General features: G+C 35.5%; 1 protein-coding gene across 5 annotated transcripts in view; it reads left to right on the forward strand.

Annotated features, from left to right (window-relative positions):
• The window catches only part of LOC113926370 (synaptotagmin binding cytoplasmic RNA interacting protein), a 30,144-nt gene that overhangs the window by 3,113 nt on the left and 9,926 nt on the right, over positions 1-17,105 (forward strand). For all 5 annotated transcript variants that reach the window (XM_027601128.1, XM_027601129.1, XM_027601132.1 and 2 more), the window contains 7 exons: positions 61-168; positions 2,586-2,699; positions 2,799-2,975; positions 12,089-12,224; positions 13,311-13,516; positions 15,940-16,089; positions 16,391-16,512. In XM_027601128.1, coding sequence (XP_027456929.1) covers positions 61-168; positions 2,586-2,699; positions 2,799-2,975; positions 12,089-12,224; positions 13,311-13,516; positions 15,940-16,089; positions 16,391-16,512 — 1,013 coding nt within the window. The remainder of the gene's footprint in view (positions 1-60; positions 169-2,585; positions 2,700-2,798; positions 2,976-12,088; positions 12,225-13,310; positions 13,517-15,939; positions 16,090-16,390; positions 16,513-17,105) is intronic.

Consider the following 17,105-nt stretch of genomic DNA (forward strand, 5'->3'; position numbering starts at 1 on the left):
ATTTGATTAGATACAGATAAGACAGTAATTGTTAAATACAGTTGGAAAATTCTTTTGTAGAACAAAAGTGCCTTTTTATGTGGAGTCATGAAGACTTACAGGCAGAGAGAAAAACAAGGGACCAAAGTAGCGGATTCTAGCAAAGGACCAGATGAGGCAAAAATTAAGGTATGTTTTTAAAAACTTTTTTAAAAAAATTCCCTTCAGTTTTAAAGTTCTTAACTCTTTTCTAGCTTTGCTGAATATTCCTTGGATGTGAAATGGGTTTTTTTAAGATGTTGAGAGTTAATAACAATGAGATAATTTGTTAATCTTTTCTATTATTTTTTGAAAAGTGTCCTGCCTTTAGTTATATGTTTTTAGAACAACTCATTTTTAAGTTTTTGTTGTTATTGAGCTATGGCTTAAATCAGTGCTATTGGTATTCTAAGAAAAACACTTTAAATACGTCTGACATGTTTCTAAATGTTTTCTGAAAACCTGCAAGTCCAGATTAATGACAGTGGATCAAAAATGGGAGGGGATCAGGTCACTCCACTACTGGTGGGGAGTGTACCTTTAACAGTTGACTGTTTTTAGAATTCTCAAACCCCAAATTAAATGGATTAGAATTTTAAACGTTATCTTCTTTCCCTTCTATTACTGTTGATTTTAAGGCTAATTTGTTCGTTTGTAAAGGCAGCTTTTATCAATAAAATTGATTAGTGTAGAAATGTAAATGAAGAAACAGGCTGGGAGTGAAGTTTTTTTTTTATTAAGGTCATAGAACAGTGAATGGACTCAAATGCAGCTAGGTTTTGATCTTTGTTTTGGTTTTTAGTTCATAGAAAATAATGGTGATCATAGTAGTTTTAATCTGATACTCTTAATACAGCGTACTAGTTCTCTTGAACCAAGGGTTATGGTTTAAGAAAGTCAGTTATTAATGCTGCTAAGTGATGTTTTAATGGTACGGGAGGAGGGAAACTTGGGATAAGGAGTTAGCTGTTAATGTCATCCATAAATTTGAGGCTTTCACAGGTCTAGCTGTGAGGAATTGTGTTTGAATTATAAATCTAACTTTTTCCATAGAAATGGAGTATATTTGTCCCCAATGTAATTATGTCAATTCTAATTAAATATACAGTTAGGGATTATGATTATTAACGTTTTATTAAAAATGTAAAGTCTAGTTTATGTGATTTTTCCGTTCTATCTTAGGGAGAGAGTGGTTTAAAGCTTTAGCGTGACTTAAATTACAGCAAGAAGACGGTACTTTTTATAGGATTTTTTTTTTAATAGGATGTTTGTTGGGGAATAAGTTTTCCTTTTAGGGACTGAGACAAAAGGTATTATTTGGGTCATAAAGATCAAAGTGAAAAAAAATTAAGGTGAAAGAAATAGGGATTACACATGGGGAAAAGGAAGATGAGCCATTTAATGGTTTCATTTATGTTTTAGTAGTGTAATAGGTTTCAGTTTATTTTTGTTACTCAGTGTTGCATCCTTAGTAAACATTTGGGTATAATAGAAAAAGACTGCTTAAGATAATGTAGCGGTTTGTGGGAGTTTAGGAATAGTTACTTTAGTATTTTTTCACAGATATTTAACATTCTTCATGTAAGAGATATATAAAATCTGTCTTGTCATTTTCATTTCCAGAGACTGAAGTGACCCCAAGTCACTTAACAGCATTTTGATAAGATTGTCATTGTGTTTGGTGTCAGCTTATTTTTATTTCAGAATATATCAGCTAATTATTAGATTTTATTCTTTAGAAAGGGGTTCTGTGCTTTGTGGTTGAGATGGTGGAGGAGAATAATTCTTGTTTTTTTCCTTAGGCTAGCAGTGGACCACTTCTAACACTTTTTGCCTATAGTAAGGGGTAAGAGAAACTAACACTCTGATTAGTAAATAGGAATTGTGTAAATTTTAACAGTTTGCTTTTAGGGAGATAAAATGTAGAAGTTATTTCACATTGTTGCAGTAAGATAAAGTTTTCAAAGTCATTTTGGACTTTTGAATGAACCATGTTGTCTGTGAAGCATGGTGCTTGAATGTCAGATGTGTTCAGGTTGTTTTTCCTGTAACTCCTAAGTTTCTGGACTTAGTTTGGGGAGTATAATTTAAGGTTGGTGAAATGCCCAGAATGGCAGTGTGTACCTCGAGTGTGGGGTACAGGGAATTTATTGAGTGAAAAATCCAGACTTGGGGGAGAGGAAACTTCCCTAGTTCCTCCTTTGGGAGAGAATTAAACTCCTAAATTAGGGGCAGTAATTTTTTTAGGAGATAACTAGCAGAGTAGATACAGACTCTGTCTTGAAAGTTGTTGATGGATCAACATTAGTTTTTTTGTTGTTCAGTAATCACTAAATAATTGGAGATCAGAAAATAATTTGAGCAGGATCCTGAAATTTTCACTAGAAATTAGAGCTATGGCAGGGTTACGTTAAAGGAGAAATTCTAAAACAGATACCAGAAACCTGTTTGTAGGGATTGTTGCCAAGGTAAATGGGAAAGATTTGAACAAGATTGATTTTTAACTGTGAAATGCATGGGTGTGGTCTTGTGAATTAAATGTATTAATGACTTTTGAACTTTTCAAGGCACTCTTGGAAAGAACAGGCTACACACTTGATGTGACCACTGGACAGAGGAAGTATGGGGGACCGCCTCCAGATTCCGTTTATTCAGGTCAGCAGCCTTCTGTTGGCACTGAGGTAAAGAAACTAAAAACTTGTACCTTTTGTAGTAAATGCACAGGTATCTGGTTTCCTAAAGAAACTCTCCATGGTTTTTACTTCATGTTTAATTTACAGATATTTGTGGGGAAGATCCCAAGAGATCTGTTTGAGGATGAACTTGTTCCATTATTTGAGAAAGCTGGACCGATATGGGATCTTCGTCTAATGATGGATCCACTCACTGGTCTCAATAGAGGTTACGCGTTTGTCACTTTTTGTACAAAAGAAGCAGCTCAGGAGGCTGTTAAACTGGTAAGTTTTTTTCCTTCAGTCTCCACGTTCACTATCTTTAATTAAAGCCAGGTTTTTTCTTGTGCATAAGAGTTAACCAAATGTTTTTTGAAGTGCTGATAAGGCGCTGTCTTAAAATCTCTGTGTACTCACTGTAGCAGTATTCTTTGCATGTATAGTTGATTGGACTGAGGATCTATGTTAGTGTGTCAGAAATCTGAGTTACTGGTTCTTTAAAACATCTGGCTTAGTAATGGTTTAATAGGAATGTTAAAAGATTTCAGAAAGTAACAATATAGGGTAGGGCTCCCTTATGTTCTGGCTGTATCTGGGCTATCCCTTTTTCTAAAATATATCACAAAGACATTGTGATGATAAATTTCTAGTTAATAAAGGGTTTCTTGGTGAGTTGCAGTATTTGATTTCAAAATACCAGATGTAAGGTGTGGGGACCTAGTAATTTTTAAAAAAATTTTTAATGATTCAAATTATAGTTTATATAATTCATCTTTAAACCAGTTTTATTAAGTTTTGTGACTCAGATGGTTTCTACATTTTATAATTAACATGTCAAGGTTAATTTCAACCCAAAAAATGTACCAAAAAGTACAACTGGGGAGGAACTTTTGTAAATGGTCCATTAAGGCAGTTATTTGTTAAATTTGCCCTGTCTGACTTATATATTTTATGGGTAATTCCAAGTAAACTTAATATCCCCGGGTTGATTTTTCCTGAATTTTATTATTCCTTTCCTCACATTCAGATGTTTCACATTTTAAGGCATACCATAAGGAGAAAAGCCAACTATGCTGTTTTTGCTTTTTATATTGCTTGAATCTCTCCATTGGTGTGTATAACTGAATATGGTAAAGACTACATTAGAAAAGTGGTACTTGAAAGATTGTAGTGTCTTTTTTAAAAAAAGAATTCAGGAGTTTAGATAGTTCTTTTTAAGTCATGGGTGATTTTTCCCTCCTTTAAAGAATGCTTCCTATTTCAGAGCAGGCATAGTTCTAGGTAACCATTCCTGATAACCTTTGGGTGGTCAAAATTTTAACTTTTAAGCAGTTGAGGTAAAATTAAGGACTTTTTTAGAGTTTTGGGAAGATACTTTTGAAATCATCTAGTTTAATTTATAAAAGAATACTAACATTTTTGCCAGGTAGTAATAAAGTAGTGGTAAGTTTTAATGCGGCATTGTAGAATGATTGAGAAGACAAATATCTTACTACAACAAGCAAGTACAGAATTTACCATTGTTTTCAGGTCCATTTTATTTGATATTACATAAAGTTCTTACTCTCCTTAGTAAGTATGGTTATTTAGTGTGTAAGTGGTGATTTGTGTTCTTACTAATATTTTTAAAGGAATCATTAAACCAACATTTCTAGGACACTTAATTCTTGCTACCAAAATATGGTAATTATGGTGGGTCCTTACGAGAATTTATTTCTAGACGATTTCTAGAATCCTTAAAAAATGCATCATTAGAGGAAGAGGATATATAATCCAATTGTAACATGATTTTGAGTGCCAGTAAAAACACATTATGAAATAATGTTTCAGTTTGGGCAGTTGCCTTGGCTTAACAAATAAGATTGTCCAAAATTGCATTGCTGTAGGCTTAGAATATATAGTGCTATTGATATAGTTAAGTTTTTTAACTATAATGCAGAAAGTTCCGTAGATAGCCATACAGCCATTTTGATTCATCTAGGAACTAATTGCCCTTTTTTTACTTTTTTTTTTCCTGAGTTTGTGATTTGAGTTCTTATCTGGGAGCATGTTTATTTACTGCCTGAAGGAGGCTTTGCATTTTGGTGCCTTTTAAAAGATATTTTTAGTGGTGGTGGTGTACATCCACTAGGATGAATTGAATGTATCATCGTTGCTTTAAAAGGATGCTTTACTGTGGTAGGATTTTGGTGATAACGGAATTGGGAGATTTGCCTTAATATAACTGAGAGGACTAGACTTTTGAGGAAATGAAGCATTCTACAGAAATAATAGAATTCAAGTTAATTAGGGTGTTTTTTGCTACTTTGTATTTATTGTGGAAATGAGTACCCTTGTCCTAAATGTGTTCCTTAAAGGAGCGTATTTTGAAAACTATTCCTATATGTGGCGTATCATGAGAGTCGGCTTGAATTATACTTCTGTCTAAAGTGAATTTTTATATAAGATAATGGAATGGTTGTTCTAGTTGTAGATGATCATATGTTGAAAAAAATGCCTGTTTGGCATTAGTTATAGATGAGACAGGATTGAGGGACCATTTCTTTTTGCTTTCCTGTACTTTGAGTGTCTTGAGAAGTACCTTAGGTCAAGATAGTATATGTATTGGGGTGCCTGGTTGGCTCAGTCAGCAGAGCATGTGACTCTTGATTTTGGGGTCATGAGTTCAAGCACCATGTTGGGCATAGAGCTTACTTAAAACGTAAAGATAATTTATGTATTTGACCTTATTTTTTGATATGATTCGGTAATGGCTTTCTCCCCTTGATTAAAAATAATTGTGGATTTTGGGGTACCTGGCTGGCTTAGTTGGTAGAGCATATGACTTGATCACAGGGTCATGAGTTCGAGCCCCGTGTTGGGGGTAGAGTTTATTAAAATATATATGTATATTGTGGATTTTAAATTTGTGTCTCAATTGTAAAATGGTTTGGTACTAACAGCTGAAAAAGAGGCACGGACTTAGAAGCAGCTGCGAACTTTTTAAATGAAATGGTTTTCAGCCAACATTTGCTTTGTATTTTGGGGAATAAAAATAAAAATATTTTTCCCTAAATGATGATAACCTAAAGGGGAAGCAAGATCTAAATTGGTGAAAAGTAAATAAATAGCTACCTCTTGAGTGCTTGTTAAGACCCAGGAGCTGTGCTAGGGTGCTGCATTATTACCTTTAAATACTACCGCAATCTATTCTTGAAGATAATTGGAATTTATTCTCCGGAAGAGTAAATACCTTGGGTGACTTAACTGGAGGCCCTACAGCTTTAGTTTGATACCAGGTTTGTTTAGTTCAAGTTCTTCTCTTTGGCTAGACATAACAGTTTAAGCCAGCAATGCACATTATGTCATCAGGTAGCCTGATTTCTTTTAAATTATGTAAGTAGTTTTGGTAGTGTTAAAGGGAGCATAGGAAATAAGTCCTGTTTCTACTGCCAAAATTGTTTCGGCATCTATTTTCATTGTTACCACCTTAGCCTAAGGTACCATTCGAAGAATCCTAGCTACTCACTGCTTTCCATTGTCCCTTTAGTCTTACCATAGGTTGGATCATAACATTCCCATGTTGAAAACTCTTAATAATGGCTTCCAAAAAGGCCCTATCTTATCTGATCAGGTTTCTCCTTATCTCTTTCTTATTCTTCATTGCCCTTCCATCCATACTTTGCTTTTTTGTCCCCCCCCCCCCACATAAACTATGATCATTTCCATCTTCTGCTGTTCTGTTTTCTAACACTCCCCCAGTTACCATGGCTGCTTTGTCAATCAGGTCTTAGGAGGCTTTTCCTGACTTCGAGCAGCTTACCACTCAGTTGCCCCATGACAATATCCTGAACACAATAAAATAGAATGTTTAGATGTATTTAAAATTATTTCTTGGTTTTGTAAATTATTTGCTTATTTCTCCTTCAGGATACTAGCTCTTTTTTCCTGTATCCCTGACATTTAGAACAGTGCCACTATATATTTATCCAGTAGGTGCTGGATAAATAACCTACCTGACTGGCTCACTAGTGCCATCTAATCTATTATTTATGACTCAAAATTTATAACATTCTCATATTAGCTATGGGCTATTATGCTATTTAAAGATTGTCTAGCTTCCATTTGCAATTATTTATTCAGTGGTAGGGATTAGTGTAGATTAATGGGGGGGGCAGTGCTTTCCCCCTCATCCCCAGGGGGATATTGGGAAGTATATGTAGTATTTGGTGTTGTCACAAGGACTGGGAAGAACAGTAGACAAGTGTGTATCTATTTGTGTGGTGTGCTACTGGAATTGAAGCTCAGGGCCACCAGCACCCCATTGCCCATCACATTCCTAAATAATAGAAATATCCTGCTTGAAATGCTGATAGTGCCTATGTTATAAACAGTGGATTAATTGGTCTCTATTTGCATATTAAAAGTTACATTTTTAATAGGCATTGCTGGTTTTATTCACCAAAGTGATTGGTGTATGCTGGTGTAGCATCTGTAAAACCATTTTGATGAATGCAGGTGACAAGACAGGTCCACAAGATTTTTAGTAACATTTTAGCAAATAGTGTGCTTAACAGGAAAACTTATTGTGGACATACAAGGTAGTTTGATTCAGTTCTTGAATTTAGAGTTTATGGGACATGAGAGGCTGAATATAATGAAAGAGAAAGCAGATGCATTGTTCAGAGGGTAACAGTGATGAAGGGATAGATTGTATTGGGGTTGTTACAGAAGGCTTTGTGATAAAAGATCAAGCAGGATAGTTAAGGAAACAGGTGAATGTAGTTGAAGCAGTGTTTTGTTGAAAGAAATGGGAGATAAAACTAATATAAAGTCAATGCCAGAAGGTAATTGTCATGACTACTGGACTAAGTTGCATGATGCCATTCAAGTTTTGAGTGTTGGTGTGGGTAGTATAATGTAAATAACAGAATAATGAAGGATGTTTGGATGAAGAGAACAAAGACCCAGGAGGGTGACAGCCATAGAAAGGAGAGAGGTTACAGATTTTGAAAGGAGAAATGTTAGGTAATGGTATGCTATAGGTTCCATTCTGATTTTTATCAATGATTTAAATCAGGGCATAGTTGGACTGCCCTCAAAATGTCTGGTGACTTGAGTTTGCATGCAGTGATAAATGCCCTGGATGACCATATCAGGACCTGAAAAGATTGATAGCCTGAAACGATAGTTAACACCAGTAAGATGGAATTGACAAAGGTCAAGTCCTATATACAATTAATTTCACAAGTAAGCTGTAGTGTGAGTCAGCAGTATGGTGTGGTTGTCAAATAGCTAAGGTAATCATGGACTATGTGTTACAGAAGCATGATACTAAGAGGTGGGAAATTAGTAATAGTCTCCAGTTTATTCTAGACTTCTCAATCTCAGTCTGTATCTACAGTATTGTGTTTTGGATGTCACTATTTGGTGACACTCTTAGGAGGCACATTAGTTGGCCAATACCAGAGGAGGAATGATTAGCAAGGCATAGAGAACAATTGAGTCGTGAGCATTGTGTGCAGGTATATGAAGTGCTGTCATTTGGGGGAGAAAACAGTTATTGTAGAATTTTTAGGGAAGTAGATTTTGGCTCAATGTAAAGATTTTTAGGGCAACTCGCTAACTTAGAAGAGCATTCAGCTCTTGATCTCAGGGTTGTGAGTTTGAACCCCACGTTGGATGTAGAGATTATTTAAATAAAAACTTAAAAGAGATTCTTTACTTAGGACATACTTAAAAATAAATGGACAGGCTAGGGAGGTGTAGTGGCTTTGCTGCTATGGGAAGAGTTAGGACTGAATAACCACTTCTGTGTTAGATTCCAAATCTGAGATTGCTAATTTTGGGGGTTTGGCGACTGACTGGCTATGAGGGAAGGAAAAAGTGACTTGAGATTTTGAGCCTGGATGACAGGACTGTTCCAGATGGTACAACTCCTGTTTTGGTATTCTGAAAGACTGAAACTGCATTGATTAATGTTCAGAGTTCATCTTTATTTTGTCACCTCACTGTGGTACTGAATCTGAAAGCTAGATTTCTGAAATATCTTAACATCAGTGCTGAACTTCCTTGAGTTGGAAGGAGTCACTTTTTTTGTTGTTCATTTTGATACTCTGATAGTGTCCTGATGTACTAACTCCTGAGAGTTAGGATTTGTCAGTATTAACGTTAAAATCTCTGTTAAAGTTCAGAACAGTTTTGTAATGTCCTTCTACCACTGAACTCACCGGTACCCACCTGCTGGGATGTGAAGTTTATTTGTGAATTTATGGTGACTGGTCTTAAAATTATTAGAAAAGTTAATTCAAATACACATATAAAAATGCATATTTAATCTGTAGGTCAGGCACTGCTTTAGGAAATATTTCTGGGTAGTGGGTACTTTTTCTCTTTTTGAGCATTTTTTATTTATTTTTGAGAGCGAGAGAGTGAGCACGAGCGGGGGGGGGAGGGGGTAGGAGCAGAGGGAGAAGCAGACTCCCTTCTGAGCAGGGAGCCTGAAGTGGGACTCAATCCCAGGACCTGGGATCATGACCTGAGCTGAAGGCAGATGCTTAACTGCTGAGCTACCCAGGCGCCCTTCTTTTTTCTTTTTTGAGTAATATTTACACCAGATGTAGGGCTCAAGCCCTTGACCCTGAGATCAAGAGTCGAATGCCCTGCTTAAGGAGCCAGCCAGGCGCCCCTCGAGGTACCTCTTTTACTTTATTTGGACAGCATGCCCAGAGGCTCTCCTTTGCTCCTTTAATGATTTATTTTAATTGGAGAGCCAGTTTACTCTCTGTGGGTTAGCTCTAATTGTTTCTTTTTTTTCTTCTTACTTAAACATGGATGAAGAATTATAGTTGACTTTCTAAATCTTGCTAAAGTTTCATGTCATTTATATTAGAGACCGCAGCCATCCTAAATAACCTTCTACCTACCCTGAATTGATTATCAGGGCAAGTGAAGAAACTTCTTCTGTAAATAATGAAACAGTCATTACTCCTTTGAAGCAGCATTGTTAAATGTTGTGGAAGTGGTATAAACAAGAATTCTAATTTTTCTTACAAGTTTTTTTTTTTTTTTTTAAACTTAGACATTTTCTTACAGTAAATAGGTCCTGCTCTTAGGACTTATGGAGGAAAGTTAGGCCAAGTCCTGTCACTTCAGAATAACTCCTGCTTTTCCCTTTAAACACTTATTCTTCTATTTTTCTGTTGATACTGTTTTTGTCAAGTCCCAGAGTTAAAGATTAGATCAAATGGAAAGCCATTGATTTGTCACTAAAGTGGAATATTTGATGCTAGATTATAAAAATGTAGGGAACGTATGTGTTTTTAAAGCAATTTGTTGTGTTCTTAGATTAACTTACTCAAAATAGGGTATTGTAGTCTACTTGTACTTGTTCATAATCCCATACAGTGATGGATTCAACCACAGCTCTACTATTTTCAGGTAGCCCATATATTTCTACTTTTAAGATGTTTTTGGTCTTAATAGAATATAAATGCTATGAGAGAACAAGGTGTGTGGCAGGATTTTTGAACCCTCAGTACTATTGATATTTTAGATCAGGTAACTAACTCTTTGTTCTGCCGGGTTATCTTGTGAATTGTAGGATGTTTAATATCCTCTCTGGCCTCTGCATACCCATTAAATACCAGCAGCAAGCCCCCATCCCTAGTAGACAACCAAAAATGTCTTTAGACATTGTCAGATGTCCTCTGGGGGACATTGTTTAGAACTCTTGGTCTGTGTTAAACATAGAAGGATGTTTTGTTGACCTTTTTTATAGGATTTAGGTGTTGCAGAGTGTTGAGCTCAAATCTACAGGTATGCAGAGGAGTTTGGATGATGGAAGTTTCAGGGAAAGCATTTTATTCAGAGGCTCAGCAGTATAGAGCTGTTTGAGAATTTACGTAAGTAGCTAAGATTATAGTATTGTGGAGAGAAAAGAGTAGTAGTAGTAGGAATTTTAGGATGAATTTCTGTGATGTCCAAGTATTTGAACTTTATTTTGGTGATGGGGAGCCATTGAGAGATTGTTTTCAATAGGCAAAAACTGTCATCTCTCTTTTTTTTTTTTTTTTAAAGGTCTCTGGCATAAGTGTAGAGTATATAAATAATCCTGGGATCATGATGACCAGGTACTTTGATAGCATGAATTGAATCAGTGGGGTAGAAAGTATAGAACTGTTCTGAACTTCATGTTAGATTTTGAGTATCTGGAGATGGAGAAAGGGACAGTTTTAGGAAAAATTGATTTTTTGACTTACTATATGCTTTCTTGTCTCCTACCTGATGCACCTTTTATGTAAGAAAGGGAGAAGAGGGGTTCCTGGCTAGCTCAGTCAGGTGGAGCGACTCTTGATCTCAGGGTTGTGAGTTTAAGCCCTGTATATGGTGTAAAGCTTACTTAAAAAAAAAAAAAAAAAGAATGGGAGAGGAATGATTTCACCTTTGCCATAAGGCTGGTCTACAAATTGTATGGAAATATATGTTGATTGTTTTTAGATTGTGTAGCCCCACTTGTATATACACACAACATAGATTCTGAGGCCAGGTGTGGGGGATTAATCCATAATTGCTGTTGCTGCTGCCACCATTATTACTACTAACATGAAATTTTGAGGTGATTCTGTATAATGTAAATAATTCACGTTTCCTGATTAACTTGAATACTTTTGAACTTTGGCTTGTAAATAATACTGATCAGTGGATTTGTCACTTTGAAGATTGGGTTTTACCTTTAATATCTCACCCTTCTATGGGGTATAGTTGCTTGAAGACTTTACTTTTTACTGTAGTTTTATATTTGCTTCTGTACTTGTACCATAATTGATCCACTTGTTTCTCTCCAACTTCATTGCAGACTTGATGAAAATGAAATGGGGGAAAAAGTGGGGTTGGATTCAGGAAAAGAAGGTTCTCTCCTTTTAGAATTACATATTTAAAGGTGAAAACCCCTTATTGCAACCTTTTACAAGAGTGAAAAGGAGATGGGGAAAAATAGATTTAGGTGCTGGTTAATAGAATGGTGGAAAGCTTGCTGGTATTTGAATCCGTTTACCTTTGCAAGAGTGTAACTGGTCACTAGGATGAATTTAAATAGAAATTAATGTATTGTGGAATCAGTTTTGAATTTAAGCTGTCTGCCTATAGACCTGATTCCTAATATATCAAGTTCCTTAAGTTTCAAGGATTGGACAAATTTTTGCAGGAATTTAATTCATAAATTTTTTTTTAGTTTTGTCAGTATAATCTTACGTGTCTCATAATTTCCTCTTAGAGTGCCGTATGCTAACTATATTTTTAAAGGGTATTAAAAAAACCATAGCACTGAAGTAAGTTTGCCTAAAAATTTCCATATATTTTTGTAATAAACAAGATATTATAAGTATTTTTAAAACGTGGTACACTTTTTCCCCTTTCAGTATAATAATCATGAAATTCGTTCTGGAAAACACATTGGTGTCTGCATCTCGGTTGCCAACAATAGGCTTTTTGTGGGCTCTATTCCTAAGAGTAAAACCAAGGAACAGATCCTTGAAGAATTTAGCAAAGTAACAGGTAAGTTGGATTTATATGGAAGGAGGTGCAACTGCTAATACTGAAGGTAATTGCATACTTCTCTGTGATGAGAAGCATTGTCTTAAACACTGTATTTATTGACTTGTATTCTCTAACCATGTGCGATAGGTAACTCCCGTTTTTCAGATAAGGAAAATAGGTACAGAGGGCTTTGGGAAGTGTAAGGAAGGCACCTGGGATTTGAATAGTCTGCAGAATCTTTGCATAGCCTGTTTTGGAATCTTTGTGTATTTTTATGCATTTTTAGGTGATAGCTTGACATTCTTCTTGGGAGTGTTTGAGTAATGATTTGACTTTCTAAATTATTGGAACAATAAATATTGCTATAAGCAGAGATTATACATTGTCAATATGGTGCAATATCTTTGAACTGTAAAGCATTTTTATAATAGTTTCCAAGTTGGGCTGCTTTTATTAGAATAAATTTTGTCTGCCTAGAATATTTAGTAAATTATCAGACTATTAGTCTGCAGGAACATTTGAAATCTTAATACTAATATATTTCATTTGAAATAAAGCCATTGATAATGAGGCCGGAAAAGTGTCATCAAAAAGAATTTTAGGGGCATCTGGGTGGCTCAGTTGGTTAAGCGTCTGTCTTCTGCTCAGGTCATAATCACTAGGGGGTCTGCTTCTCCCTCTTCCTCTGACCCTCCCCCCCTGCTCTTGTGTGCTCACTTTCTCTCAAATAAATAAATGAAATCTTAAAATAATTTTAGTGTTTACTTGTATAATAAAAATGTTTAACCATGTCTGACCTATTCTGCCATTTTCCTAACAGTTATGTAAAAATTTTATGGCTTTGTCATTTAATTAATGGAAGAATAGTCCTTGGCTCTAATTAAAAAGAATATATTTTCTTTTCATGGGGATTGTGTTGTGTTGGGAACACTTGTGAAGTCTGGATTAGGTAAATTACCTGGACCAGTTCTTTTGAGAGTCGTCTTTAAAGATAAGAGAGAACTTTTTAGTTTTATATTCCAGTATTACATTAGAAAAATCCTTTGATCAACTTTGTTCTTGCTTATTTTATCTAATTTCTCTGGAACGGTTGCTTATTTTCAGAGGGTCTCACAGACGTCATTTTATACCACCAACCAGACGACAAGAAAAAAAACAGAGGCTTTTGCTTCCTTGAATATGAAGATCACAAAACAGCTGCCCAGGCAAGGCGTAGGTTAATGAGTGGTAAAGTCAAGGTCTGGGGAAATGTTGGAACTGTTGAATGGGCTGATCCTATAGAAGATCCTGATCCTGAGGTTATGGCAAAGGTAATGGCAGTCAAGTTAATAATTTTTTTTGAGGGGGTTGGTGGAAGAAAGGGAAGGCTTTAGAGAAGTAAAGAACTTCTAAAAATGAATTGTATACTTTTTGAAAAACCGTATTTTTGGAAGTGAGAGAAGTGTTCTTTATTTAAAGCCACATATCAGAAATAATACCATGTACATAGGGAGTGAATATAGAAATTTATTTGTGGGCACTCAGTCATATAATTGTGTAGCTGTCATGCTCTCATGATGAGTAGTTAGCCTATATGCTGTGGAGATGGTTCACTATCATTTTTGTGTGGAGACTGAGAGCAATTTCTTTGCATATTTGGGAATGGCGCCATTAGCTTACATGGTTTTTGTGTTAAAAGTCCTCCTCCTAAAAATAGTTAACTGTACTGGCCTTAGCAGAGCTGCTGCAGTTACAAGGTTTAGCTATTATTAGGTATCCTGCTTCAGCAGTCAGTTGAGACATCCTATGAGAACAAACATCTCGAGTCAACACTTTACTCATTAGTGCAGTTCGTAGTTAAGTTATTCTATCCTTTGTCATTTAAGAATCCCCCTTAATGGTGATAGGGTAGCAAATACAACTTGTTCACTTAAATCAGAGTGTGAAATGCCAGAACTGTGAATATTACTAAAGGATAAGTAGTCTTGAGGACAGAAGATACTTAGTATTCTTTTTTCTCTGGCCTGTTAAGCTCTTCTGGATTATCACATTAAGAAAATCAGATGTTACTTCAAGTATTTTAGGGGAAATGATAATGTTTCTTAGCAAAAGGTCAGCTTTTGTAATTGTACTTTAAGGAGCTTTCTGGATTGAAATAATTTATTTTGTCAGTATTTTGAACATTCCTACTTTATCAACATTTCAAAAGCAGGTTCTAATTAGTTTTGACCACCTGTGTTAAGAGTTAAATGTTGAACAGCTATCTCAGAGGCATGGTATTTACATTGTTAGAAAATGACCACCTCAGTTTTGATTGCAAACGAATTACTAATTTAATAAAAACTAAGTATTTTTGTTTTGAGCAAAGGACAGAGTTCTCATGTACTCCTTGGCCACACACATGCATAGCCTCCCCCCCCCCCATCAGCATCTGTACCAGGGTGGTATTTTTGTTACAATCAGTGAACCTACATTGACACATTATTATAACTTAAAAGTCCATAGTTTACAGGATTTACTCTTACTGTGCATTCTGTGGGTTTGACAAATGTTCAAGTGTAATAGTTTTACTGCCCTAAGAATCTTTCCTGATCTGCATAATCACCCCCCATCCCCTCTAACCCTTGGGAACTATTGATTTTTTTTTATTGTCTCCATAACTTTGCCTTTTCCCAAATGTCATGTAGTTGGAGTTATACAATATATAGCTCTTTAAGATTATCTTCTTTTACTTGGTTAACACGCATTTAAAGTTCCTCCATATCTTTCCATGGCTTGATAGCTCATTTCTTTTTAGTACTGAGTAATAAGGCATTGTCTCGATATAGTATAATTTATTTATCCATTCACCTACTGAAGGATATTTTAGTTGCTTCCAAGTTTTGGCAATTATGAATAAATCTGTGAACAACCATATACAGATTTTTATGTGGACATGTTTTCAACTCATTTGGGTAAATAACAAAAAGTGCAGTTGTTGGATTGATTGGTAAAAGTATGTTTAACTTTGTAAGAAATTGCCAAACTGTTCTCCAGAGTGGCTATACCATTTAGCATTTCCACTAGCACTGTTTCTGCTCCATATCCTTACCTGCATTGGGTGGTGTTAGTGTGAGTTTTTGGCCATTCTAATAGGTGTGTGGTGGCATTTCATTGTTTTTATTTATTTATTTTTCTAAAAAAGATTTTATTTATTTATTTTGACAGAGAGATAGCAAGAAAGGGAACACAAGCAGGGGGAGTGGGAGAGGGAGAAGCAGGCTTCCCGCCGAGCAGGGAGCCCGATGCGGGGCTTGATGGGATCATGACCTGAGCCGAAGGCAGACGCTTATCGACTGAGCCACCCAGACGCCCCATTTGTTTATTTTTTAAAAAATATTTTTTAACTAATCTCTACACCCAAGATGGGGCTTGCATTGACAACCCCAAGATCAAGTCACATGTCCTACTGACTCAGCGAGTCAGGCACCCCTCATTGTTTTTATTTGTAATTCCCTAATGAAGTGATACTGAGCATCTCTTGATATGTTGTCGTCTGTCTACTTTGGTGAGGTGTCTGTTCAGGTTTTTCACCCATTAGATCCAGCAGTCACACTTCCTGGATATTTTCAAATGAGCTGAAAACTTGGTCTTTTATATTTCTGCTATTAATGGTTAGTGACTACAGTTAATTTTATAGGGTGGGGTGGTGGCATCCTGGAAATTGAACCCTTTTGAAATATACAGGGAGTTTCTGTTTTTTCTTAATTTTCAGGTAAAAGTGCTGTTTGTACGTAATCTTGCCAATACTGTAACAGAAGAGATTTTAGAAAAAGCATTTAGTCAGTTTGGGAAACTGGAACGAGTGAAGAAACTAAAAGATTATGCTTTCATTCATTTTGATGAGCGAGATGGTGCTGTCAAGGTAAATAAATGGGGGAATTATTGTACGTATCTAAATTAAACCAAGGATTTTTAGTCATCCTACAATTGGACTATTCTAAAAAGTTGAAGGACACTCAGAGGTCATATAATCTCCAATTAACTTTTATTGGCTGTAGCAAATTGCATAACTCACTGAACTGAAGAGCTGGATCTTTAGATAAAATCTAACAACTGTATTTTTTTAATTTCATCCTTCCAACATCAGTGAAATGATTTTTGAACTTTGAAGCATAATTGTTGCTAAAGGTGTCTTTATATTGATCAATACCTCATTTTTTAAGGCTATGGAAGAAATGAATGGCAAAGATTTGGAGGGAGAAAATATTGAAATTGTTTTTGCTAAGCCACCAGATCAGAAAAGGAAAGAAAGAAAAGCTCAGAGGCAAGCAGCAAAGAATCAAATGTAAGTAAAAATTGTATACAATTTTTATACAATTTTCCAACCTGGTGGAAAACAGATGTTGTGCAAATCTGTTAAATGCATAACGTGCCTTTACCTTTTAAAGAAGACTCGAAAGCTTTGAGCCACTGAGAAATGCCAAGAATCTCAAGAAATGTTTATTGAGCTGTTGCTGTTGACCATACTTGTGAAAATAATTGTAATTCTAAATAACTAGAGTTTTGCATAATAAAATCTCTCTAGGGTATTTCCTACTATATTTTACAGAATGTGCTCCTGAATTATGTGTTTTAAATTTTAGCTGTCCAAAAGTGTTGATATATTTGGTTAAAGGGTGGAGAGTTTTTTTTCTCAGAGATAGAAAATACTCAATCTCCAAATATGATATTATGATAAACTCTGCTTCCTCTATATCCAGAAGAGGCTTCTCTACCAATACATAGTGCCTATTGCCACCTCAAAGATTTTGTATATGGGATTTGAGAAATGAAATAGAATATAGTTAATAAAATAAGTAACATGGTATTGAAGAAAACTAAGTGTAATGCATCACAAATAATTGGATTTATTTTAGAACATCTGTAAAAGGATATCTG

This window comes from Zalophus californianus, chromosome 7 (genome assembly GCF_009762305.2).
Source record: "Zalophus californianus isolate mZalCal1 chromosome 7, mZalCal1.pri.v2, whole genome shotgun sequence".
In the NCBI taxonomy this organism is placed as follows: domain Eukaryota; kingdom Metazoa; phylum Chordata; class Mammalia; order Carnivora; family Otariidae; genus Zalophus; species Zalophus californianus.